At 51.7% G+C, this 24460-nt stretch overlaps 2 protein-coding genes across 5 annotated transcripts; both read left to right on the top strand.

Moving 5' to 3' along the window:
• The first annotated feature begins 4702 nt into the window (after positions 1-4702).
• Prss36 (serine protease 36) lies at positions 4703-17350 on the top strand. 4 transcript variants are annotated; one of them, XM_038343701.1, is made up of 15 exons: positions 4703-4739; positions 5013-5048; positions 5218-5253; positions 5917-6079; positions 6428-6708; positions 9782-9948; positions 13247-13496; positions 13627-13756; positions 14122-14360; positions 14461-14624; positions 15424-15661; positions 15774-15915; positions 16191-16456; positions 16530-16651; positions 16907-17350. In XM_038343701.1, the coding sequence occupies exons 1-15, from the start codon at positions 4703-4705 to the stop codon at positions 17186-17188; spliced, it is 2553 nt and encodes an 850-aa protein (XP_038199629.1). In that variant the 3' UTR covers positions 17189-17350. The 4 variants fall into 4 exon arrangements, with proteins under 4 accessions (XP_038199629.1, XP_038199622.1, XP_038199612.1 ...); XM_038343694.1 differs by having other exon boundaries at positions 14089-14360; positions 14461-14609; XM_038343684.1 differs by having other exon boundaries at positions 14089-14360.
• Positions 17351-19718: 2368 nt separating this feature from the next.
• Prss8 (serine protease 8) lies at positions 19719-24357 on the top strand. The gene is made up of 6 exons (XM_038337629.2): positions 19719-20019; positions 20258-20275; positions 21987-22149; positions 22869-23140; positions 23226-23392; positions 23520-24357. The coding sequence occupies exons 1-6, from the start codon at positions 19935-19937 to the stop codon at positions 23838-23840; spliced, it is 1026 nt and encodes a 341-aa protein (XP_038193557.1). The 5' UTR covers positions 19719-19934; the 3' UTR covers positions 23841-24357.
• Positions 24358-24460: the final 103 nt, after the last annotated feature.

Genomic DNA, 24460 nt, shown 5'->3' with positions numbered 1-24460 from the left:
ATAGACAGATGCCCAGGTTCTTTTCCGAGGTTTGGGCAGTCCTACTGGAAGGGAAGTGACTTGCAGATCCTGAACATGATTTTTTTTCTTAAGGAAAGGTCTTACATAGCCCATGCTGGCCTCGATCTTGCCATGTAGATGCCTCAGCCTCCCAAGGGCTGGGGTTGTTAGTATGAGGTGCTATGCTTGCCTGTGGTTTTAACCTCAGCACCGTGACTGGATCTTAATCTACTGCTATTTCAGCCAGCAATCCTGACACCACTGTTACCAGTTTCCTTCTCTGACAGCAGCCTAGTCACTCACGCTACAGCCTGCCAGGAGTTCTGTTCCCACAGGCATCTGTCCTGTTGTTGCCACTAAAGATAGCTTTAACTAAATCTCTATCATTCTATTTATAAATAAGACTTGAGATTCAAAAGCTGGAGTGAAAACCTGTTAGCTCAGAGAGGCTGGGTAGTAACTAGCTAACTTCTCCTCATTGTCATCTCTGGGGAAAAAAAGGTGTCCTTCTGTTCTGTCCCAAACAAAAAAGCAGAGCCACTCCAAATCCCTAAATCCCTCCCTACTACTTCCTGTGTTTCTCATCTCTCTCAAATGCCCTCTGATGCTCTGATGTGGGGCTCCCCCCTGTATGCTGTGAATATGTTTTATTACCATTGTTAATAAAGAAACAAGGCAGGAATTCCAAGCAGAGATAGAGCAGAAAAGAAGGCAGAGTCAGAGAAATGCCATGTAGCTGTCAAAGGATACAGACACACCAGAACCTTACCAGTAAACCACAAACCTTGTGGTAAAATACAAAATAATAGGAATGGATTAATTTAAGATGTAAGAGTTAGTTAATAAGAAGCCTGAGCTAATAGGCCAAGCAGTGTTTCAATTAATAATGTTTCTGTGTGATTGTTTTGGGTCTGGGCAGCCGGGAAACAAACAAGCAGCCTCCGTTTACAATGCTCTATAACTACTTTCTGTCAACTAGCTGCTAACTTAGCCTCCTGACCCAAGGTTAATTTTATTTAATCAATGCAAATACAAACTCGGGGCTGACAATGATTGAACATCCCCAACACTTGCCCAAAGACACTCTTCTTCTACAGAAGATTCAGCCCTGCCCGGTGGAGGTGATCTTGAACGTGCTCAGGTCCGCTTACCTGGCGAAGTCTTCTCTTTACCGTTCTTCCTTGTTCTCATACACTACACAGGTGCTGCATCACTGTGTTATACCCCAACCAGGTTTATTTATTAAATTCATTATTTATGTTGGTGGAAGGAGAGAGAGGTTTGAGACAGGGACTCCGGCAGCCCCGGCTTGCCTTGAACTAGCCAAGTAGCCAAAATTAGCCTTGAACTCCTAATCCCACCTCTACCTTCCAAGTGCCAGCATTGCAGGTGTGCACCACCAGGACCAACCTATTCTATTTCATTTTCCTGCAGTCTATATCGTTGTGTACTGACCACGCCCTTGACCACTAAGCCAGCTCCCCAGTCCAGAAGTGGAACGAAGGAATTGAGGATCATCTACGGAATGCTTTCTTTTTTATTTTTTCTGGCAGTGACAATCATCAGCTTTCTTTGTTATTGTTTTTTTTTCTTTTTTCTTTTTTCTTTTTCTGGTTTTTCGAGACAGGGTTTCTCTGCAGCTTTTTTAGAGCCTGTCCTGGAACTAGCTCTTGTAGACCAGGCTGGCCTCGAACTCACAGAGATCCGCCTGCCTCTGCCTCCCGAGAGCTGGGATTAAAGGCGTGCGCCACCACCGCCCGGCTGTTATTGTTTTTATTCTTTGTTTTCTTCTATTTGTTTGTGGTTATTCTCTGAAGTCAGTTCAGAAGTAAATAAATAAATAAATGACCTGGAACCTTTTTTCTTAAAAGAAACCATCTCTCTTATCAAGAAATGTAATATCAAAAGCTCGGCTTCAGAATGCCTCTGTTTTCCCCAGTGCTGAAAGGTCTCTCTATCCTCCAGGCACTTTGAGAAGCTGCATAGCACAAATACCGAGCTGTATCTGATGTAATAGGGCACCTTTTACCAACATTTTCAGTCACGAAAGTCACTTTTGGAGTTGGTTCACTTGTGTTCCCTTAGCTGACCCTCGAGTCCACTTGGAAACTCCGCTGTGTCTCCATAGGAGCAGAGCTGTGCTGTAAAGCTCAGAGCACGTGCTTGCCTAGAGCACACACGGCCCCACTGCAAGGCCCATTTCTACACAACCCCCACCAGGTCTAGACGTCAGCTTTCCTATGCTCTTTGCAGTCCCTATGGTCCCCAGAAAGGATTTCCCTTCCCTGGCTTCTAGCGCCATCTGTCAGTTTGACTTATTCTGAAATTGGATGTGAGTAGCCAACTATGATGGCTTAGGTCTGCGATTTCAACCCCTAGGAAGCTGAGGCAAGAGAGCTGCAGTCAGTTTGAGGTCATTCGGAGCTACACAGTAAGAGCCTGTCTTAAAAAAATAAATAGAGCCAGGCTGCGCTCCTTTAATCCCAGCACGTGGGAGACAGACACGGGGGGGGGGGGGTTTCTGTGAGTTCTAGGCCAGCCTGGTCTACAAAGTGAGCTCCAGGACAGCCAGGGATACACACAGAGAAACCCTTTCTTGAAAAACAAAAATAAACAAACAGGGCTGGAGAGATGGATCAGCTTAAGAGCACGGCCTGTTCTTCCAAAGGTTTGGAGTTCAACTCCCAGTAACTACATGGTGGCTCACAACCATCTGTAGTGAGATCTGGTGCCCTCTTTTAGCCTGCAGGCATACATGCAAGCAGAATGCTGTATACATAATAAATAAATAAATAAATCTTTTTAAAAGATAAAAAAAAACAAACAAATAAATAAAAAATAGATGGCTGGAGACATGACTCAGGGGTTAAGAATTATGCTTGCTCATCCAGAGAACCCAGTTCATTCCCAGTACCTACACGGTTGCTCACAAACATCTTGTGACTCCAGTTCTAAAGTGGTTCGATGCCCTCTTCTGGACTCTGTGGGCACTGCACACACATTATGCACAGACATTTATGCAGATAAAAGACAAACACCATACTACTACTAGTAATAATAATAATAATAATAATAATAATAATATGTTTTAAAAACAAAGTTCTGGGGAAATGGCTGGATTGGCAAAATGGTTGTCTTTCTTACACTTGGGAAGCCCTGAGTCCTATCTCCAGCACCAGATAAAATAGGTGTGATGGGTTGGGTGGTGGCGCACGCCTTTAATCCCAGCACTTGGGGGGCAGAGGCTGGCAGTTCTCTGTGAGTTCGAGGACAGCCTAGTTTACAGAGTGAGTTTCAGGACAGCCAGGACTGCACAGGAACCAGCTCGGACCTAAATTATTTCTCATTCCTGAGTGGAGGTGTGGGAATAAAGACACAACTCACATGACTTTATCGGGAGGAAGCTTTCAAGGATCCCTCATGGAATCCCGAGTTCACAGCCTGAAAATCACCCACATTTATTCTCCAAACAGCTTTTATAACAAAATGTAAACTGCAGGGGAAGTTTATTCGCATTCTGTTTCCTAGGTAGCCGGGAGAATGACTGTGGTCACGTCCACACTTTAAGCGTATGCCTGCTCTGTAGACTGAAAACACCTCTTACCCCTCCTAAATTACAACAGAAGGAGCAGAATGACATCAGCATATCCTAACCCTTTGCTTAAGACGACATCTAACTGTCTTACTACCAAAGGCTAAGTGACCACCTTCTGTGTGGGAGGTGCAAGCTGTGCCTTGCCAGGCCGCTCAGAATTCCGGCCTCCATACACTGTAGAAATAGGGACCTGTATAATCCGGCCCCTGTACTCCTCCATAAAAATCTTTGTTTTTCTCTGTTAGGAGCTAAATCCCGTACCTCACACACCCGGCTGTTCTTTGTGAAGACAGGGGGTCTCACTCTGTCTACTTCAGCCTTCACAGTGCTGGGATCACAGCTGGGCCCCACCGTGCCCAGTGCCTTACCTTTTTAAAAACAGTTTCTAATGATAAGCAGTACGCCAAGAGGCTGAGTGGTTTTCCTAAGTCATCTAAAGAGCGATCAACAGTGCTGGGAGTCTACCACCCTAGCACAGAGGTCATTAGAAGGTTCCAGCCAGGCTGCTCAGTCCTCTCCAGTACCCCTAGGCCTTGCTCAGCAGGCCCAAGTCGGTGATCCCTTTGTTAGGATGGAATCGAATTCCCTGGAGTTCCTGCCCCAGCCCTGGCCAGTAACTCCAGTAACTAGAGCTGTGTGAGAAGAAAAGGCCAAACCACTGGGGAAGCCACACCCCAATCAAAGGTGAGGTCTCCGGTGAGTCATGCCAAGGGCTACAGCTCAGCTTGGCCCTGCTCTTCCAAGAGCCCAGTGCATATGTGTCCACCACGATCATCTGACTTGGTTTTGACACAGAGAGTTCTCTGCTCATCTCGCCCACATCCAGGTGTCCTGGAGCTGGGACACCTCCCCTACTTCCATTCAGAGCCTCTAGATATGTGAGATGCACCGGATCTTGGGGTGGGGCCTTTGAACTCCCTACTTTCCCCCTTCAGCCCCAGATCCTCTCAGATTCCTCCTGTAAATGGGCTCTAGCCAGGAAGGGTGGGGCTACTCCTGGGACCATCGGGAGGGACCAGACACAGTCAGTGACAGGCTGTGGGTAGGAAGCAGCTTTTCAACTGTCTGTCTCTGTGCCTCCCGCCACCCCGCGGACTCTAGTGAACCATGTCCCGGCACCTGTTCGTCCCGGTTGTAATGATGGGTAAGTTCAGAGGACAGGGCTCCAGGAGGCCTGGATGCCAGCATCCAGAGAGCTGAAAAGCAGGATATAGTTCCTGCTTCCTTTAGAGGCAGTGAAATGTCAAAAGAGACAGAGAAGGGCCATACCAAGAACCTGGGGGATTGTGTGGAAGGGGAAGGGGAAAGGGAGGCCAGCTGTCGGATGGAACACTGTAGACCTGGGTGGAAGGAGCGAGAGCCTCACCTAAGTGCATCGTCTCTCCAGCCTTTCCCTGCCTCCCTCTTGTCTTCCCAGTGGTCAGCCCCATCCCAGGAGCCTTCCAGGACTCAGGTAAGACAGCTAGACAGGGGAAAGTGAGGTGCCTTGGTGCAGGCAGGTCAAGGGGCCGAAACAATAACAAGGGGATGGGACTAGGGAGGCAAATATGGGATTAGAGGAGGAAGATGGGGGCTAGGCAATGTCGGGGTTGAAGTCACAGAGTGTTTCCTCTCTTTACCAGCTATCAGTCCTACCCAAGGAGAATTTGAAGACTTAGGTAAGAGAGAGGCATGAGTTGCCTTGGATCTTAGGTTTGTTTTGTTGATTTGTTTTGTTTGTTTGGTTGGTTATTTTTGGTTTGGTTTGGTTTGGATTTTCAAGACAGGGTTTCTCTGTGTAGCCCTGGTTGTCCTGGAACTCACCCTGTAATCCATGCTGGCCTTGAACTCACAGCGATCTCCTTGCAGCTCCCTCCTGAGTACAGGGATTAAGGGCGTGCATCAATTTGCCGCCTGGCCTTTTGTTTTTTTTGGGGGGGTGTGTTTGTTTGTTGTTGTTGTTTTGGGGTTCTTTTTGTTGTTGTTGTTGTTTTGAGCCAAGCTGCCTTTCTATAATCCTGGCTGTCCTGAAACTCGCTCTGTAGACCAAGCTGGCTTCGTACCCCTAGAGATCTGCCTGCCTCTGCTGGGATTAGCTGGGATTAAAGGCGCACACCATCACACCTGGCTGCCTTGACTCTTAGAGACTTTTCAGGCTGGCTAAGTTATGAGTGAACTGGAAGAGCCCAGGAACTCATGCCCTGGTCATGTTCGGAAGGGCAAATTGAAGGAGTGGATGGAGATTCAGGCTTCTCCCGAGCTATCAGGGTCTCTGGAGTCTGAAGGTCAGAAGGGGAGGAGAACCCTAACAGGGCTCTGACTTCCATGGGTCTTCATTACAGACTGCGGTCGCCCTGAGCCTTCTTCCCGTATTGTGGGGGGCTCCGATGCGCACCCTGGCACTTGGCCATGGCAGGTGAGCCTGCACCAAGGTGGGGGCCACATCTGCGGGGGCTCTCTCATCGCCCCTTCCTGGGTCCTCTCTGCTGCTCACTGTTTCGTGACGTGAGTACAGTCTCTCTCCTTCAAAGTGTTCAGCTCTCTCATTCAAAGGCTAACTAAAGGTGGCTCTGCAGCTCGATCTTCCCTGCTTACCCTTCCTGTCCCTCAATGCCACGTTGTCCATGCTGAGCACCCTGGAATAGGAACTATCCTTCCAATGCCTACATTGGCATCTCCAAGTCCTATTTGACCCTTTAACTTCCACTGTCTCAGCCCCTAATCTGAATCTGACTGCTCACTTCCTGGGTTCCTACTGACCCTATCTCTCGCCCTCTGAGTCTTCAGTTCCAAAGTGATCTGCTGACTCTGTGGGGCCAACCTAGTCCCCTTCCCTCCCCGGCACTGGAGCAGGAACGGAACCTTGGAGCCAGCGGACGAATGGTCAGTACTGTTAGGCGTGCACTCCCAGGACGGACCCCTGGACGGCGCACACTTGCGCTCAGTGGCCGCCATCCTGGTGCCACACAACTACAGCAGAGTGGAACTGGGCGCCGACTTGGCTCTGCTGCGCCTGTCCTCGCCCGCCAGGCTAAGCCCCTCGGTGCGGCCAGTCTGCCTGCCTCGTGCCTCGCACCGCTTCGCTCACGGCACCGCCTGCTGGGCCACTGGCTGGGGAGATGTCCAGGAGGCTGGTGAGTAGGGCGAGCGACCGCCCTTGCAGGTGTGGGTCCCGGAGCACCCTAAAAGCTGGGTCCTCCGATGGGTGGCTCCTCAGAAGCTGGGCCTAAACAGAAGGAGCCAGGCGGAGCTTGGGAGACTTAGTTCTGATCCACGGAAAATTCCTAACCTCCCTCTATGTACCTTCCTCTGCCCCAGAGGTTGCCCCACCTCTGGCCTCACCTTTTCTCCCAGTTTTTGTTCTTGTTCTCTCTTCTAGATTTAGGCCGGACTCGGGTTCCATCCCAGCTCTTTCAGACAAAGCATTACCCCTGCACACTTCCTCCTGCAAAAGGAGAAAAACAGCCCCAGGGGGTATTGGGTGGTTCAGATGGGCACAGCCGAACTTAATGGGTTGTGGTTACCTTCTATAATAGGTGTTCAAGTACTGACGCTTAGCCCAGCTTGTTCTTCCGTATTCCTCCCTTCTGTCCAATCCACCCGTTCTCAGTCCCTTCTCCGCTTTCGCTTCTCCCTGCTCAGAACATTCATTAGCTCACGCTTTTGTTGAGGATGTTTCTATGTGCCAGGCACTGTGTTAGACAAACCCTGAAAGAGATACACCAGCGAACATAACAAGCAAAGCCCACACCTTCTCAGAGATTGCTCCATGCTGGGTAGGCAAACCGTAAAATCAGTTAAAAAGTAAATGCTATGTCGAAAGGTGTCAGGAGGCAGGCTACTTTTGTAGTTTCAACCATCCCCGGTACCAAGTGTTTCTTTGCCACCAGCAAACATACCCATAGCTATTCCACATCTTCTTTGGTCAGACTTCGCTGGGCCAGGGGGCTTGGAGAGGAGCTTTGTGGAGGCGATGCCACAGCTGCTGCTTGCAGGGGGTCTGGAGGTATCAGGGAGGCGTGGGAAGTCTTCGTGGGAAGAGTCAGGGCCCCAGAGCAGGAGATTTTCTGGGAGGCAGTGTAGAGAGGACGTGTTAGATGGAGGCCATCCTGAGGGCCCTAGAGAAAGGCTAGGTTGCTAGACAGAGTGGCAGGGCAAAACTCACAAGGATGCCTTGTGAGGATCTTGAAATTCAAGAGTAGCCATCAGTTCAGGGGTCCCCAGACCACCCCCAGACTTCCCGAGCTGAGCTCCAAGAACAGGTTCAGCCACAGCCTGGCTTCTCAGGATTCTGGGTGAGAATAGAAGAATCTCTTCACCTTCCCTACCCGTTTCTGGCTCCTGACACTTTTAGTCAAAAGGAGTAGCTAGGCTGGATGTGGTGGTTCATACCTTTAATCCCAGCGCTCGGAAAGGCAGGCAGATGGATCTGTGTGTGTCCGAGGTCAGAATGCTCTATCTACATAGTGAGTTCCAGAATAGCTAGGACTATATAGTGAGATCCTGCCTCAAAAAAAAAAAAAAAAAAAAAAAAGAGGAAGAAGTAGCAGCAGCAGGTAGTGGTAAAGTGGTAAGGAGCATTCATTTACTGTTTGTAAAATCACAGAGCTGTACTATAGAAACATGGCTCCTGGAAGTGGCAGGTACTGACTGAATTAGGAAGCCGACCAGTCAGAAAGCTGGGTTGCTCCCTCAGGCCCAGGATTATACTGCCTGCACTGGGGCGTTACAGTGGATACAGAGATGTCACAACTGACTTGGGAGCTACCTGGGGAAGGTGAGTTAAGGCTCAGCTGTTATAAAGCAATTGCTGCTCGGACAGAGGACCCAGGTTTGGTTCCCAGCACCCACATGGTAGTTCACAACCAAATGTAATTCCAGATACCTCCATTTCCAGGATGTCCTATGCCCTTTTCTGAAATTTAGGGATACCAGGCACACATGCGATATGCATACAGACAATCAGGCAAAAACAAAACAAAACAAAAAAACTCATATTCTTAAAATAATCTTTTAAAAGGGGGAGAAGGGCCAGGTGGTGGTGGTACACACTTTTGGTCCCAGCACTTGGGAGGCAGAGGCAGGCATATCTCTGAGTTCAAGGCCAACTTGGACTATAGAGTGAGTTCCAGGACAGCCAGGGCCACACAGAGAAACCCTGTCTTGAAAAACCAATAAAATAACAGAAGGACAGGGATGACACCCAGATTCTTTTTGTTGTTGTTGTTTTGTTTTTTGTTCATTTTTTAAAAAAGATTTATTATGTATAGTGTTCTGCCTGCATGTTTGCCTACAGGCCAGAAGAGGGCACCAGATCTCATTGTAGATGGTTGTGAGCCACCATGTGGTTGCTGGGAAGAGTAGGCAGTGCTCTTAACGACTGAGCCATATCGCTGGCCCCCTTCGTTGATTTTTTTGGAGACAGGGTTTCTTGGTGTAGCCCTTACTGTCCTGGAATTCATTCTGTACTTCAGGCTGGCCTCAAACTCAGAGATTTGCCCCTCTCTGCTGCCCAGTGCTAGAGTTAGAGGCATGTGCCAGAACGCTGAGATGTTTATCCTAAACTTCAGTCTCTGTGTTTGGCAAATGGATACAAGACCGTATTTAATACACATGATATCTTTGTGAAAAGGATGCTCTTTTTTTTGGGGGGGGGGAATACAATTCCATATCAGAGTCGAGAGCTTAATGATTTTGGCTCCTCCATGAGTACATTATTGTCTGGGGACCTTGTATGGTACACAATCTGTACCATCATCTGCGACAGCTCTCACTAGCTGCTCACGGAGGCTAAACCTGAGTAGGGGCCTTAGAGAGAAGATAAGAGCAGCAGACAATGTGATGAGGGTGGTAGGCCAAGGTGCCATCTTTTTCTCCCCTAAGGCAAGGTCTCACATAACCCAATATGGCATCAAACTTGCTATGTAGCTGAGGATGACCTCGAGTTTCTGAGTCTCCAGTTCCACTTCCCAAGCTCTGGGATTTCAAGCATGTGCCACCACACCTGGATGGCTCAGTTCTGGGGACCGAACACAGGCCTTCACGCATGCTAGCAAGCAGTCTATCAGCTGAGCTACATCTGCAGACCCAGTGGGGACGTGTTGACAGAGATGTCCAGGAGGCAGCAGACAGGGACAAAGTTAAGGCCTGGGGAGATGAGTGTTTCATACCTGACTCATCGTATCTGCTCTCTGGTTCTGCCCTCAGACCCTCTGCCTCTCCCCTGGGTGCTACAGGAAGTGGAGCTAAGGTTGCTGGGAGAAGCTGCCTGTCAGTGTCTCTACAGCCGGCCTGGCCCTTTTAACCTGACTTTCCAGCTGCTGCCAGGGATGCTGTGTGCTGGCTATCCAGAGGGACGCAAGGATACCTGCCAGGTGAGAGGTCTCCTAACCCATAGGAAGCAGCTAAGGAACAGAACTCAGAACTCAGAACCTCTGGAAGAGCAGCCAGTGCTCTTAACTGCTGAGCCATCTCTCCAGCTTGAGAGTTGTTCTTTGACCTCTACATGTTATGTTAATAAATAAATAATTGTAATTTTAAAAACGGAAAGACCAGGCACTGTGGCACATTCCTGTAATCCCAGCACTCAGGTGGCAGAGGCAGGCAGATCTCTGAGTTCAAAATCAGCCTGAGCTACATAGTCTCAAGTAAATAAATAAATAAATAAATAAATGCCGAATGATGGTGGTGCGCTCCTTTAAATCGCAGCACTCGGGAGGCAGAGGCAGGCGGATCTCTTTAAGTTCAAGGCCAATTTGGTTTACAGAACGAGTTCCAGGACAGGCTCCAAAGCTGCACAGACACCCTGTTAAGTTAAGAAAAAAAAAATTCCTTAACTATGGAAAATGTCGCCGGGCGGTGGTGGCGCACACCTTTAATCCCAGCACTCGGGAGGCAGGGCAAGCGGATCTTTATGAGTTTGAGGTCAGCCTGGTCTACAAGAGCTAGTTCCAGGACAGGCTCCAAAGCTACAGAGAGATCCTGTCTCGAAAGACAAAAACAATCAAACAACTATGGAAAATGTTGTTTATCCAGTATGGCAGCTGCTAGTCATGTGTGTTGTTGAAAAGGAATGAAAGGAGGGGAAAAGCTGCATGTGGGATTCCAGGGCTGTAATCCTTGAATACAGAAGATTGACATATGAGATCCCAAGTGTTCAGACCTCAGTGGCTAAGCAGGGGCCTGGGCAGGTTCTCACCGAGGAAGGACTTACCTCAGAAGCTGTCCTATCACTGCAGCTGGAGGTGGAAGGCGAGAGCCAACCCCACAGCTGCTCTCTGATTTCTACATATGTAATGTAGCGTACACCGCTCCTCCCCTCACATGATAGCCTGTGAGATGGCTCAGAGGGGACAAGTGTTTGTCACACAAGTGGTTTAAGTTCAAATCCTGGAGCCCACATAAAGGTGGAGAGAGAACTGATTCCATGAAGTTAGTTGTCTTCAGCCCTCCAACACACACATGCACACATGCGCGCACACACACACATGCTCACACACGCACACACGCACACACGCATGCTCACACACGCGCACACATGCATATGCGCACACACGCACGCGCGCACACACATGCATGCACGCGCACACATACACAGGCACACAAAGTTGAGAGAAACACTGGGAGAGTTCAGTTGTTGGAGTGCTCAGCTAGCCCAGACTTTGAGCCGTAGCACCACAGAAGCGGAGAGCCACGGTACAGACCTACAGTCCCAGAACTCATGGAGTGACAGGTGCAGAAGACCAGAAGTCAAGGCCAACTTCAGCTACACAGTGAATTTGAGGCCAGCCTGGGCTTTATGAGACTTTATCTCAACTCAAACAAAATGGGGGTAGGGGCTAGAGGGGCTCAGAAACCAAAACTGTGTTTCAATTTAAATAATTGGAACTGGAAAGTTGACACTGTGGTTAAGAGCATTTGCTGCTCTTGCAGAGGACCAGGGTGCAATTCCCAGAACCTTTATACCATCTGTAACTCCAGTTCCAGGGGATTCAACACCCTCTTCTCACCTCCACAGGCACTAGACCCACCTGTGGTGCACAAACATACATGCAGGCAAAACACTCACATACATAAAACACTAAACCAATCTCAAATAATAATAGTTGCTTTGGGCTGTTAGCTACTGTTCTGGGTAGCATAACTCTACAAAATGTTGAGCCTTCTATTTTTAAACGTATTTATTCATTTACTTATTTGTTTTATGTGCATTGGTGTTTTGTCTGCATGTATATCTGTGTGAGGGCATCAGATCCACTGAAACAGGAGTTACAGATAGTCGTGAGCCGCCCTGTGGGCGCTGGGAGTTGACCCTGAGTCCTCTGGGAAGAGTGGCCAGGTCTCTTCTCCATCTCTCCAGTCCCAAGACTTTTTTGTTTGTTTGTTTGTTTGTTTGGTTTTTCGAGACAGGGTTTCTCTGTAGCTTTGGAGCCTGTCCTGGAACTAGCTCTTGTAGACCAGGCTGGTCTCGAACTCACAGAGATCCGCCTGTCTCTGCCTCCTGAGTGCTGGGATTAAAGGCGTGTGCCTCCACCACCTGGTCAATATCTTACTATGCTGCCTAACACTTGCAGCATCTTTTTCAACTAATATCTCTAATTTATTTTCTTTTTAACATTTATTTGTTTATTGTGTGTGTGTGTGTGTTACACTCTATATGTCAAAGCACATGTGTGGACATCAAGTGACTGCTTGCGGGAATTAATTCTCATCTTCCATCCTATGAGTCCTGGAAACTGACCTCAAATCCTCAGGCTTAGCAACAAGTGCCTCTAGCCACCAGGTCACCTCACTGGGCCTCTTTTTGTTTCTTTGTTTGAAGACAGTCTCATGTAGCTCAGGCTAGCCTATAAATAGCTATGTCACTGAGTCTTGATCCTTTCACCTCCCAGGTATTGGGACTATAGGTATGTACCTCCAAGCTTGACTTCAATTTCTTTTCTTTTTGTGATTGTGTGCATGTGTGCAGGTGTGTACATATGTGTGCAGGTGTGTACATATGTGTGCAGGTGTGCACATGTGTGTGCAGACAGAAGACAACCTGGGGTGTCATCTTCAGGAATATTGTCCACCTCCTTTAAGACAGAGCTTCTCCCTGGTCTTGCGCTCACCAATTAGGCTAAGCTGACAGGCCAGCAAGTGGGGAGGACATGCGCCTCTGCCTCCCGTGTAGTTCGGGTCACCGTATTTCTACATGAGTTGTGGAGCTGGAATTCAGCTCCTTGAGCTTGCAAGGTAACCATTTTCCCAGTTGAGCAACCCCGGCCCCTAGCGCTTGATTTACTTTTTAAAGAGTTGGCTGAGAGGTGGAGCTCAGCATTTGTGAGACCCTGGGCTCAAGCCTGGCCCAAAACAAATCTTTAGGGATGTGATTTAGAAACCATAGAAATCAGACACAGTTCTGAGGTGAACTATTACAAAAATCATTCAGTTCTGGATGAGACCCACAGGGTTCTCTGGAAAGGTCGCTGATGCAATGTCTGGATGCTCTTCCTTGGCTTTGGCTACTTGGTGGTTCCTCTTTACCGTGCTTTCTTCTGATTAGGGCTGTAGATAATACAGAGGTGAAGGTAGCTAAGGAAGGCTGCTAGAAGGTGGCGGTGGCTGTATGTTAGGCCCCAAACGGGCTGTAGATTCTTGAACTGATCTCTGACTTAAGTCATCTATCATTAGGGTGACTCTGGGGGACCGCTAGTCTGTGAGGATGGCGGCCGTTGGTTCCTGGCGGGAATCACCAGCTTTGGCTTTGGCTGTGGACGGAGGAACCGCCCTGGGGTGTTCACCGCAGTGGCTCCCTACGAGTCGTGGATAAGAGAACATGTGATGGGTTCAGAGCCCGGGCCTGCCTTTCCCAGCCAGCTCCAGAAGCCCCAGTCAGGACCCTGGGAGCCCGGAGAAGAAAACTGTACCTTTGCCCAACCAGGTGAAGGGGTGATGCCCTGAACCTGGCTTAGCCGGACTGGGCAGATTCAAACTGAGCGGGGAGGGGGGAGGCTGCAGGGCTAAGGATTTCTGCAGACCTCCTGACCCAGGCCTCTCCTCTCATCTCTCAGAGTGCGGGAAGGCTTCGCGGCCAGGGAGCTGGCCCTGGGAGGCCCAGGTGACGGTGCCAGGCTCCAGACCCTGCTATGGAGCTCTGGTGTCTGACAGCTGGGTCTTGGCACCCGCCAGCTGCTTTCTGGAGTGAGTGAGAATCCACGTATCCGGCACTCTTGCACCTCCGCACGTCAGTCGGAGAGACAGGCTCAGTCCTTCCTCTGGGGTGGGAGTTGTTACTGCTCAGTCTGTAGGGTGGTAGGGTGGGGTCCCCGCTGGAGATTATAAAATCCGGCACAAAGAGGGGACGTCTGGCAAGGGTGGGTAGGAAGCTCGGTCCAAAACGCGAGAGCCAGAGAACAGACTCAGAATAGGGAGCGCGTTTCCAGCGCTGGGCGAAGCATCCCAACCCCGAGATGCAGTCTAAGCCTGGGAAGTGAGGCTTGCAGCGTGAGTGCTGAAGGCGCACGCGTCCTCAGCGTCGCCATCCAGCAGCCCCGCGCCTCTGACAGCCCACCCGGCGACCTTGAAGCCTGGCGGGTGCTGCTGCCTTCGCGTCCGGTGGAGGAGAGGGTGGCACGCCTCGTGCCGCACGAGAACGCCTCCAGGGACTCGGCCTCGGACCTGGCGCTGCTGCAGCTGCGGACGCGCGTGAACCTGACCGTCGCCCCGAGCGCCGTGTGCCTGCCCCATCCCGAACACTTCTTCCTGCCCGGGAGCCGCTGCCGCCTGGCTCGCTGGGGCCGCGGGGGTGCGCGGGGCCGCGCGGGAACACCGCCTGGGTGGGGCGGGCGGGCGGGCGGGGCGGGGACCACGCGGCCGAAGCACCCGCTCGCCTCCCGGTCTCTCAGAATCCGCAGCCGGCTCCGGCGCGCAGCTGGAGGCGCAGCTGCTGAACAGCTGGTGGTGTCACTGCCTGTACGGTCGCCAGGGGGAGTCGGTGCCGCCGCCGGGAGATCCGCCCCACTGGCTGTGCCCCGCCTACCAGGAGGAGGAAGAGGCGGGACGATGCTGGGTGAGCGACAGGAGCTCGCCGCGACCATCCCGCCCCGGCCGGAACTCAACTGGAGGCGGGAGGAGCTAGCAATGGGGGCGGGGCGCTCCGGGCCTCGTGCCTGTGGTGCCATCACTAGATAATTCGGTGGTTTTTTTTTGTTTTTTTTTTTTTTTTGTTTTTTTTTTTGTGACACTGTTTTTCTCTGTATCCCTGGCTGTCTTGGAGCAAACCCTGTAGACCAGGCTAGCCTCGAACTCAGAGACCTGCCTAGGCATGCGCCACCACCGCCCGGCTTATTCCTTCTTTTTAAACGCGTTGAGTGTTGGAGAGCCAGGTCTGGGTCCTCGTGAAGCAAGTGCTTTCCCGACAGAGCCATCTCCTCAGCCCGAGTTTGGCAATTTTAATTTTGAGAGGGCTTGAAGCCAAGCGGTAGTGGCGCATGCCTTTGAGTTCCAGGACAGCCAGAAACCCTGTCTCTAAAAAGGGGGTGCAGGGCCCAGGCGGTGGTGGCACACGCCTTTGATCCCAGCACTGTGAGTTTGAGGCCAACCTGGTCTACAGAGCAAGTTCCAGGACAGCCAAGAACAGCTAAGGCTACACAGAGAAGCCCTGTCTTGAAAAATCAGAGAAAGAAGGAAAGAAGGGCGTGGGATGAAAAGGTGTTGGAATTTGCTAAGTGACGGCTAGATTTTTACGCAAATTAGTGTTGGTACTCGACCAGAAGGATGCTTGATTAGTCCACGGAAGGAGAATCAGGATCCCAGGAAAGCCCAGAAAGCTGAGTGCTCACGCTAGTAAAACCACTGTTTTGCCACAGAAAGATTCCAGTTGGAGCCTTCTGTGTCGTGAGGAGGGAACGTGGTTCCTGGCTGGATACAGAACCTTCTCAAGTGGTTGTCTCCGTCCCCGAGCCTTCTCCCCGCTGCAGACTCACGCGCCATGGATTAGTCATGTGACTCAGGGAGCTTACCTGGAGGACCAGCTGACCTGGGACTGGGGCCCTGAGGGGGAGGAGACTGAGGAACAGATTTGTCCCCCACACACTGAGCATGGTGGTGAGCAGGGGTCTGTGAGACTTTAGGACTTCCTGGGAGTTCTTAGATCGTGGCAAGGCTTCCAGGCAGCAGTTTGGGAACTCCCGCTGAGATGGCCACCTCCTCTCTCTAGCCTGTGGCCTAAGGCCAAAGGCCACTCCAGCTGGTGTGTTGTGGCCCTGGCTGACAGAGGTGCATGTGACTGGTAATCGAGTCTGCACTGGGATTCTGGTTGCCCCAGGCTGGGTCCTAGCAGCTACTCACTGTATTCTCAGGTGAGAAAAATTGGGTGATAAATCAAGGATTCTTTCAGTAGTAGGACATTTGTCACTCTGGGATTCATACAGTACAGGGGAAGCCTTGTGGGAATTTTTTGCTGAAATGTTTTGGTTTGGTTGGCTTTTGGTGGGGGTAAGATCTTTTGAGACAGCAGAGAAATCACAAAGCAATTGCATGGTCCAAGAGACCTACTCTGCCCCTTTCTTCTGCTGGGAAGGACTTCACCTGTTATGAAAGAAATAGGAGCAGATGCTGTTTCCTGTTCCCACAGGCTGGGCTCTACCACAGTGCCTTACATCGAAGTGTATCTGGGCCAGGCAGGGGCCAGCTCCCTCTCACAGGGCCACCAGGTATCTCGCTCTGTCATCAGCATCCGCCTGCCCCGGCACTTAGGACTTAGGCCCCCCCTGGCCCTGCTGGAGCTGAACTCTCAGGTGGAGCCTTCCCCATCAGCTCTGCCCATCTGCCTACACCCAGGGGGTATTCCCCCAGGGGCCAGCTGCTGGGTGCTGGGCTGGAAGGACCCCCAGGACAGAGGTGAGAGCCCTTGGGTCATGGGAATGAGGAGTGACCTCAGACCAGAGCCCTATACAGCCTCTTTCCTCTCTAGTTCCTGTAGCTGCTGCTGTCTCCATCTTGACTCCACGACTCTGTCACTGCCTCTATCAGGGCATTCTGCCTCCCGGAACCTTCTGCGTCCTCTATACTGAGGGGCAGGAAGATAGATGTGAGGTACAGGAAGGACCTGTGCATCTTGGGCCAGGGAGGGGAAGGTAGTTCTGGACGACTAGACCCTATTCAGATCGGAATTTATTGGTATTGGGCTCCTGATAGGAACAAGAATTTCTGGCCTGGACCAAAGAGGGACCAGGAAGCAGGAAACCTAAGGGTGGAGACATGTAGTACTTTGTGACTGGACCCTAGGGACGGTAAGAGAACCAGATGCAGGGGTAACAGACCCATTTGGCCTTGGCTCCAACTTTGCAGGTGACCTCAGCACCTTCCCTCCTGTGCCAGACTGAGGGAGGGCCCTGGGTTCTCATGGGCATGGCTGTTCGAGGTAGCCAGGAGCTGTTTGCAGCCATTGGCCCTGAAGCTACGTGGATATCGCAAACAGTGGAAGAAGCCCATTTTCTGCATCCCAGTGGCTCCCCCTACTGGCCTTCTGAAGACAGTGACCTCTGCCCCCAAGACTTGGCAGGCGCTGCAAGCTCCCCTAAGGTTGCGGCTGTGTTTCTGCTCCTGCTAGCTCCACTGATCCAGGGCTGAGTCTGGCTCTTTGTCACACCACCCATCAGGCCTGGAATGTGGCCCAACCGGCCAGCTCCCAGGCCTGGAGAGGGCCTCTTCCACCTATACTACATCAGCTTTCAGATAATTGGGCCTCGGTGCTGGCTACTTTGAACCTAAGAATCCTTGGGGGTGGGGGAGGAAGAGACAATAAAGATGTAAATACAGACACGTGGCCCTGTGGCATCTCTTAGGTCCCGAACACCTCAGAGCTAAGGGGAAAGCCCCAAGGATAGGGCTCTTCCCTCTTGGTGAGTCAGGCCTTGGGATCCCAGGAAATGTGTCCCCTATAACGTGGCAGCTGTTCCCTCATTCCTGCCTCTGGGCGGGGGAGGTTAGGTGAACAGCTGGTTGTGTGTCACCTCTGCTTTGGAATTAGTATCTCCAGCATCTGCAGCATACTTCAACCCTGGCTTGGTACCCCCCAGACTAGAAAGCCTTGGGATGTAAAAAACAGCCGTGAAAGTACACCCTGATGTATACTGTACATTCCTAGAGTCTCTAGCGTGTGTGTGCATGCATACACACACATACACACTCACACACACACACATGAACCTCGGCACCCTTCAAGAAACTTCCACTTGTCCATCCCAACCAGTGCCCCCAGAAAAATCGCCCCTCTGTGCCCGCAACTTGCCTGTTAATTCAATGCACATCACCTGCTAACTGGCAAGTCATGGCAAGTGGAGCCTGAAAAATAAGTTCACCAAGTGTTCCCCGTCAAATGGAAAATGCATGTTGCTACTCCTTGACTAGGGATGAAGAAGTGGTCAGAGAAGAAATGAGGTTTGAGCTCATAAAGACAGCAGATGCAGACCTAAGGGAAGAGTGGAAGTCTTAACCGGTGAACAGGGGATCGCGTCTGGAGTTGGGGGTCACATTCTGTTACAGGGAAGGGAGACTAGGAGCAAGTATGAGGTGGCACCGGGAGGCTGTGAAAGGCTTTTCCTTCCTTTCTAAACACCATAGTACTATTCTTCAGGCCCTTAAATACACCCTGACTCCCAGAGTCTTGCCCCTCCCTCCGAAGTCAACCTCTCCAACCTTCACTCCTTCCAGGAATTCTCTGACCACCGGCTGGGCTGGAGGCCAGACACCCAGGCCTCTAGGGAGAGAGTAAAGGAAGTAAGGGTCTATTTCTCCTCAAACTTAAGCCTAAATGTGGCATCCCTGGTGCCACACTGATGCGGTCACACAGGCTGCCTGCACTCTTCCTGTGTGCATGTGCTTGTGTGTACACACACATGCCTGCACCCATACAAGCAGCTTCCGAGCCCAGTGCGCCCCACATTTCTGAACAGCGTCTCACTGAACCTGGACCTTGCTGTTTCATTTCGACTGGCTGACTAGCAAAGCCCCAGGATCTGCTGCCGTCTCCACTTTCCCCCGCCCGGTACTGGACCGGGCTCACAAACATGAACTATCACACCCAGGTGCTCAGGATCTGAGCTCAGCGGACACAGCAAGTCCTTTACCCACTGAGCCGTCTTCCCAGCCCCTTTCCCTGAACTTCTATCCGGCACCAGCACGAGCACCGGTACCCTACACTACGGGGGTTCTCCTGCTTCACCACACCCCAGCTTTATCTCTTTTTCTGGCGTGGGTGGCAGGGGAGGGTTTCTCTATGTAATCCTGGCTGTCCTGGAACTTGTTATGCAGACCAGGCTGGCCTCAATCAAATCTCAGACACCCACCTGCCTTTGGCCTAGGGGGGGAGGGCAGGACAACAACTGGGACTTAAAGGCAGGTGCCACCAGGCCTGGCCCAGGCTTGCCAGCACCGTTGTGTTAGTCTCTTTCCAAGCCCCCTTAGGATTCGGGTCTCAGCATTCTTCCTCCAGGACCGCCCCCCCCCCCCAGCTGCTGTGCAATTAAGAGTCCCCACTTGTTTTATCTATCACAACTTGTACTTTGAAATTATTCAACAATCCCCTTTTGATTCAAGTCTGACATCCCTACTTCATCATAATCTCAAGGAGGTCATGGATGGTATAGTTTGCCACGTGTATCTGGGGCCACGGTAGGAACTCAGCAAATACTTGTTGGATGATTGTCAACAGCCAGACATGCTCAACACCTGCCAGAAGACTGCAAGCTGCACAGAGACAGCCTGCCAGGAATGGCCCTGGCCTGGGGCATCCCCCGGGTCCCAGTCTTAGATACCTGGCCCGAGGAAGGAGGGACAGAGAGGGCAGTGGGGGTGGCCAGGTTGCTGCGTGAGGGGTGGGAGTGGGTGTACTGAGAGACCAGGAAGATCTGGCACGGTTGGCTGGCAGGTTGGCTGGCACTCAGGGTTTCCAACCCAGCCCCAGACTGCTTTCTAACTGGCCGGGATCGGTTTTCCTCCTCTCATAGCCACCCCCACTACCCAAGGAGACTGAGGACTGCAGAGGTCAGAAGTAGGGAAAAAAAAGCCCACTGCTTTCAGCCAGGAGGGCGTGGCTTAGGGAGGAGCCCACAGGTAGTTGCCTTCTGCTGAGGTACCTGGAGAGGTCTCTGTGGTGGCCAGGTCGTAAGGCGGAACAGGTCCAAAGACTAAAGGCGTGTCTTCCATCCACCCGTGGCCATTTCCTGCTAAGAAGCCCACCGTTCACCCTTGCTTCATCTTCTCAACCTGGAATTCGTCACTTCTGAGCCCACATCTAAATCCTGCCTTCAAAACCAGCCTTTCATTCCTTCGTTTTTTAACCTAGAGTCTCCCCTGGGGGCTCTCGTCCTGGGCCATGGCCCTAAGGGTGGGCCTGGGACCTGGGCAGCTGGAAGTCATGGGCATTCTGCTTCTTTTCGGATTGCTCCAGACAAGAATGGGTAAGTCTGGGTGAGCAGGGAGGGAGGGCTGGAGCGAGGGCACTGGCGAGAGCAGGCAGAGCCCTGAGAGAGCACAGCTCTTATCCTGGAGTCATGGATCTCTGTGCTCCTACCATTTGGCAATCTTCTCCTATCAGCCCCTTAAGCAGGAGTTGCCCTCTGGGAGAGCGGTTGGTATTAAGGGGTCCGGGAATTCTCAAGCCTCCCTGCTTACTCTTCCCTCTTTCTTTCCCCTCAGGAGCTGGCGGGACTGAAGGTGAGGAGGCTTCCTGGGGAACTGGGAGGAGGGCAGTGAGGGCACGCCAGTTTGGAGTCCCCGGTGGGTTTTAGGAGCTCTTGTCACCCTGCTGAGCTTGCTCACCTAGCCACACTAAGTGTCCCAACTGCTCTGTGAGTATGGAATCATGGCTCTTGTTTTATGAGGAAACTGAGGTGAAGAGAAGCAGTGAGTAGTCTGACTCTCCGTGTGTGCACCTGGGCTGCTTCCGAGGGAAACTCCACAGACCAGCTCCTAGGCGGACTGGTTTTCAGTCCCAGCTTAACTATTTAGTAGCCTGGTCTCCTTAGCGTTCTAAGCTCCAGTTTCTTTGCCTTGAAAAACTGTCAGCTTCATTCTTCTAGGGCTGTAGTGAGGAGTCCCCGAGATCGGGTAGTGAAAGCCCCTTTGGGGCTAGACTTGCCACAGCGGCTAAGTAGCAGCTATTGTGATGATTATGAGGGAATGGAGGAAGAGTCTGGACGGCTGCTTTCTCTGCTTGGGGAAAATGTGGAAGGCAGTTTTAACTTCACTGGCTCAGTGGCGGCGGGTCCACATCACAGAGAGTCCAGTGGTTTCAGTGTTCAGCCACATCCATACCTCTGTGTGCTCTGTGTGGGGATAGGGTGGATAGAGGGATGTCCCTAGGTGACACACAGGTCGGTGCAGCTGGGACAGTCATAGGCATGAGAACAGTTGTCAGCCCTCTGAACAGTGTTCAGGAGAGAGAGCCCTGGAAGCTGAGAGCAGCACCTGTGACAGGCTGTGTGTGTGTCTGTGTGTGTCTGTGTGTGTGCGTGTGTCTGTGTGTGTGTGCATGTGTGTCTGTGTCTCTGTGTGTGTGCGCGCGCGTGTCTGTGTGTGTCTGTGTGTATGCGTGTCTGTGTGCGTGTCTGTGTGTGCGCGTGTGTCCGTGTGTCTCTGTGTGTGTCTCTGTGTGTGAGTGTGTGTCTGTGTGCGGGGAGGGGGCGCTGGGAGCGCACTTAGGAAGGCTCTCTGACCTAGCAGAGAAAGGGTGGGAAAGACATTCAGAGTAAAGTGATTGGTATTAATAAGGATCCAGAGGACCCAGAGGTGAGTAATGTATGGCTCAGTGTATGTGACAGGAAGTGTCCTGCGCGATAGTCAGAGGACAGCGCCATGTGCATCTGGAATCTATCTTTTTTTCTTTAATTCTTTAAAATTTAGTATTTTGCCTGTGTGAATGCATTTATGTCACATGAGTGTCCGGTGCCTTTGGAGGTCAGAAGATATCAAATCCCCTGGAACTAGAATTTAGGAGACTTGGTTTAGCTACCATGTGGGTGCTAGAAGCCAGGCCTAGGCCTCTGCAAGAGTAACAAGTGCTCCTAACAGCTGAGCCATCTCTCCAGCAGCTGGAATGGATCTTAAGGGCAGTTGGAGCCATGGAAGAGCTCAGCAAGACTGTGGCTTGGTCAAATTTGTGGTTTATAAAGCTATTCGGATGTGTAAGGAAACTTGAGAGGAAGGGGCTGCCACACTTGTCTAGGACCTCACCAGGCAGTGACTTCTCACAGCTGCTGAGCCGTAGGGTGGGGAAAGTAGCTGAATGTGAAGTCGGTGGCAGGGTGGCAGGACGGCAGGGTGGACAGAAGGGCAGGTGGCGGGGCAGCAGGGCGGGTGGCAGCCTAAGGGCTGCTGTGGGAGTCCCAGAAAGACCTGTCTTTACCCTCCCCTCTTCCCTGGACAGCCTCCTGTGGTGCCGTCGTCCAGCCACGCATCACAGGTGGTAGCAACGCGAAGCCTGGCCAGTGGCCCTGGCAGGTCAGCATCACCTACTCCGGAGTCCATGTGTGTGGCGGATCTCTCGTGTCGGACCAATGGGTGGTGTCAGCGGCTCACTGCTTCCCCAGGTACCAACTCAGTGGAGGGGCAGGGGGAAGTCAAAAGTGGGTGGGAAACAGTGTTTGGGTGACAAGCTTAAAATCCCAATAGTTGGGAGATGGAAGCAGGATCAGAAGTTCAAGGTCATCCACAGCTACCACATAGTAATTCAAGGCCAGCTTGACCATGTTTACATTAGACCCTATCAAAAAAAAAAAAAAAAAAAAAGCATAAGCCGGGCGGTGGTGGCGCACACCTTTAATCCCAGCACTCAGGAGGCAGAGGCAGACGGATCTCTGTGAGTTCGAGGCCAGCCTGGTCTACAAGAGCTAGTTCCAGGACAGGCTCTAAAAAAGCTGCAGAGAAACCCTGTCTCGAAAAACCAAAAAAAGAAAAAAAAAAAACAAAAAAAAATGCATGTCATGGGTCAGTCTAGATCATATTTCAGACTAGTTCCTGGTGTGGGTTAAGAGTCTTGGCTGCCTTTAATCCTAGCACTCGGGAGGCAGAGACAGGTGAATCTCTGGGAGTTCCAGGTCAGCCAGGGATAATGAGATTTATCAAAAAAAAAAAAAAAAAAAAAAGAAGAAGAAAAAGGAACCAGTCAGAGGTAAAAGTGAGGGGTTAGGGTCATGGGTAAAACCAGGCCCTCAGTGCTATATGGGATCTGAGCTAGGGTAGCGTAAGGCAGCAGGGGTCGGGACAGAAGAGGTCTCTCAGGTTCTACCCTCTGCCTCTCTGCCTGCAGAGAACACAACAAGAACGAGTATGAGGTAAAGCTGGGGGCCCACCAACTGGACGCCTTCAGCAACGACACCGTGGTCCGCTCGGTGGCGCAGATCATCTCCCACCCAAGCTACCGTGAAGAGGGCTCCGAGGGCGACATTGCACTCATCAGCCTCAACAGCCCTGTCAGCTTCTCCCGCTACGTCAAACCCATCTGCCTCCCTGCAGCTAATGCCTCCTTTCCCAACGGCCTCCATTGTACTGTCACAGGATGGGGTCATGTGGCCCCTTCAGGTGAGGTGGGGCACTGGGTGCCAAGAGACAGGGAAGGCAAGCCGGTAGAGGCTGGCGACCCTGAATAGCCATTCTGTCCCCACAGTGAGCCTACAGACGCCCAGGCCACTGCAGCAGCTTGAGGTCCCACTGATCAGCCGTGAGACCTGCAGCTGTCTGTACAACATCAATGCCGTGCCTGAAGAGCCCCACACTATCCAGCAGGACATGCTGTGTGCCGGCTACGTGAAGGGAGGCAAGGATGCTTGCCAGGTAAGGGCAAGGGCCCAGGGAACAGAGAGGTCAAGTAGACCCTGAGAGATGGAGGGCTGAGGGCAGCTGGCATGGAAGACTGCTGGCCAGAGATATGTCCTGACAGAACTCTCTTTTTTTTCTTTAGGGTGACTCTGGGGGCCCACTCTCTTGTCCCGTAGAAGGCCTCTGGTATTTGGCAGGCATTGTGAGCTGGGGTGATGCCTGTGGAGCCCCTAACAGGCCTGGAGTATATACTCTGACTTCTACCTATGCTTCCTGGATCCACCGCAATGTGGCAGAACTCAAGCCTCGCATAGTTCCCCAAACTCAGGAGTCCCAGCCAGATGGCCACCTCTGCAACCATCATGCTGCCTTCAACTCGGCTCCAGCCCAGGGACTAAAGCCCATGTTTTTCCTGCCACTGGGCCTGGCCCTGGGCCTCTTCCTTCTTCTGCCTTTGGTTTGAACATTAAGCTACTTAACCCTCAAAGCTGACCAAAAGCATCCCTAAGGACATGTGCCTGTTTGAGAGGGCAGTGCACCAACTTGACCTTTGAGCCCATTCTTTTATCTGCTCTTCGGGGTTATAATCTAGGGCCAAGAGGTTTACGGCCTGTGGAACGGGCCAGAAATTCTAGCTACCTTTCTCTATTATCTGCAGCTTATTGGTTAGGCTCCTATGGAGCTCCCGGAAGCCTCAACTGGGAAAATGAGCCCTGACTTCAGCCTGTGTCTAGAACACAGGCCAGTGCCTAGCTGACTGCTGCAGAAGGCTGGCTTAAGGGCCCTACTCATCCTGCCTGATGAGCCCATTACTTCGTCCTCTTCCTGTCTCCTGGGCTTTGTCTGTCTTTCAGACAGAGACGACCTCAGCCTTACTCCACTGGCTGCCAAGCCTGCTTTGAGCCCAACTCCTGGACTCCGGAGGACTGAGCCCCCACCGGAGCTGGCTGGGGCTTGGATCAGGGTGAGGGGATAAGCGGAGCAAGGAGTAAATGTTTTGAACACAACTGGCTGTTATGTGAAATGAAATGAAGAACGGTACCCTGTAGCATCTCCTTTGTACCTCCAAAGTCCAGCACACCA

The sequence above is a fragment of the Arvicola amphibius genome, chromosome 1 (genome assembly GCF_903992535.2).
Source record: "Arvicola amphibius chromosome 1, mArvAmp1.2, whole genome shotgun sequence".
In the NCBI taxonomy this organism is placed as follows: Eukaryota; Metazoa; Chordata; class Mammalia; order Rodentia; family Cricetidae; genus Arvicola; species Arvicola amphibius.
This window is presented reverse-complemented; position numbering and strand designations above follow the sequence as displayed.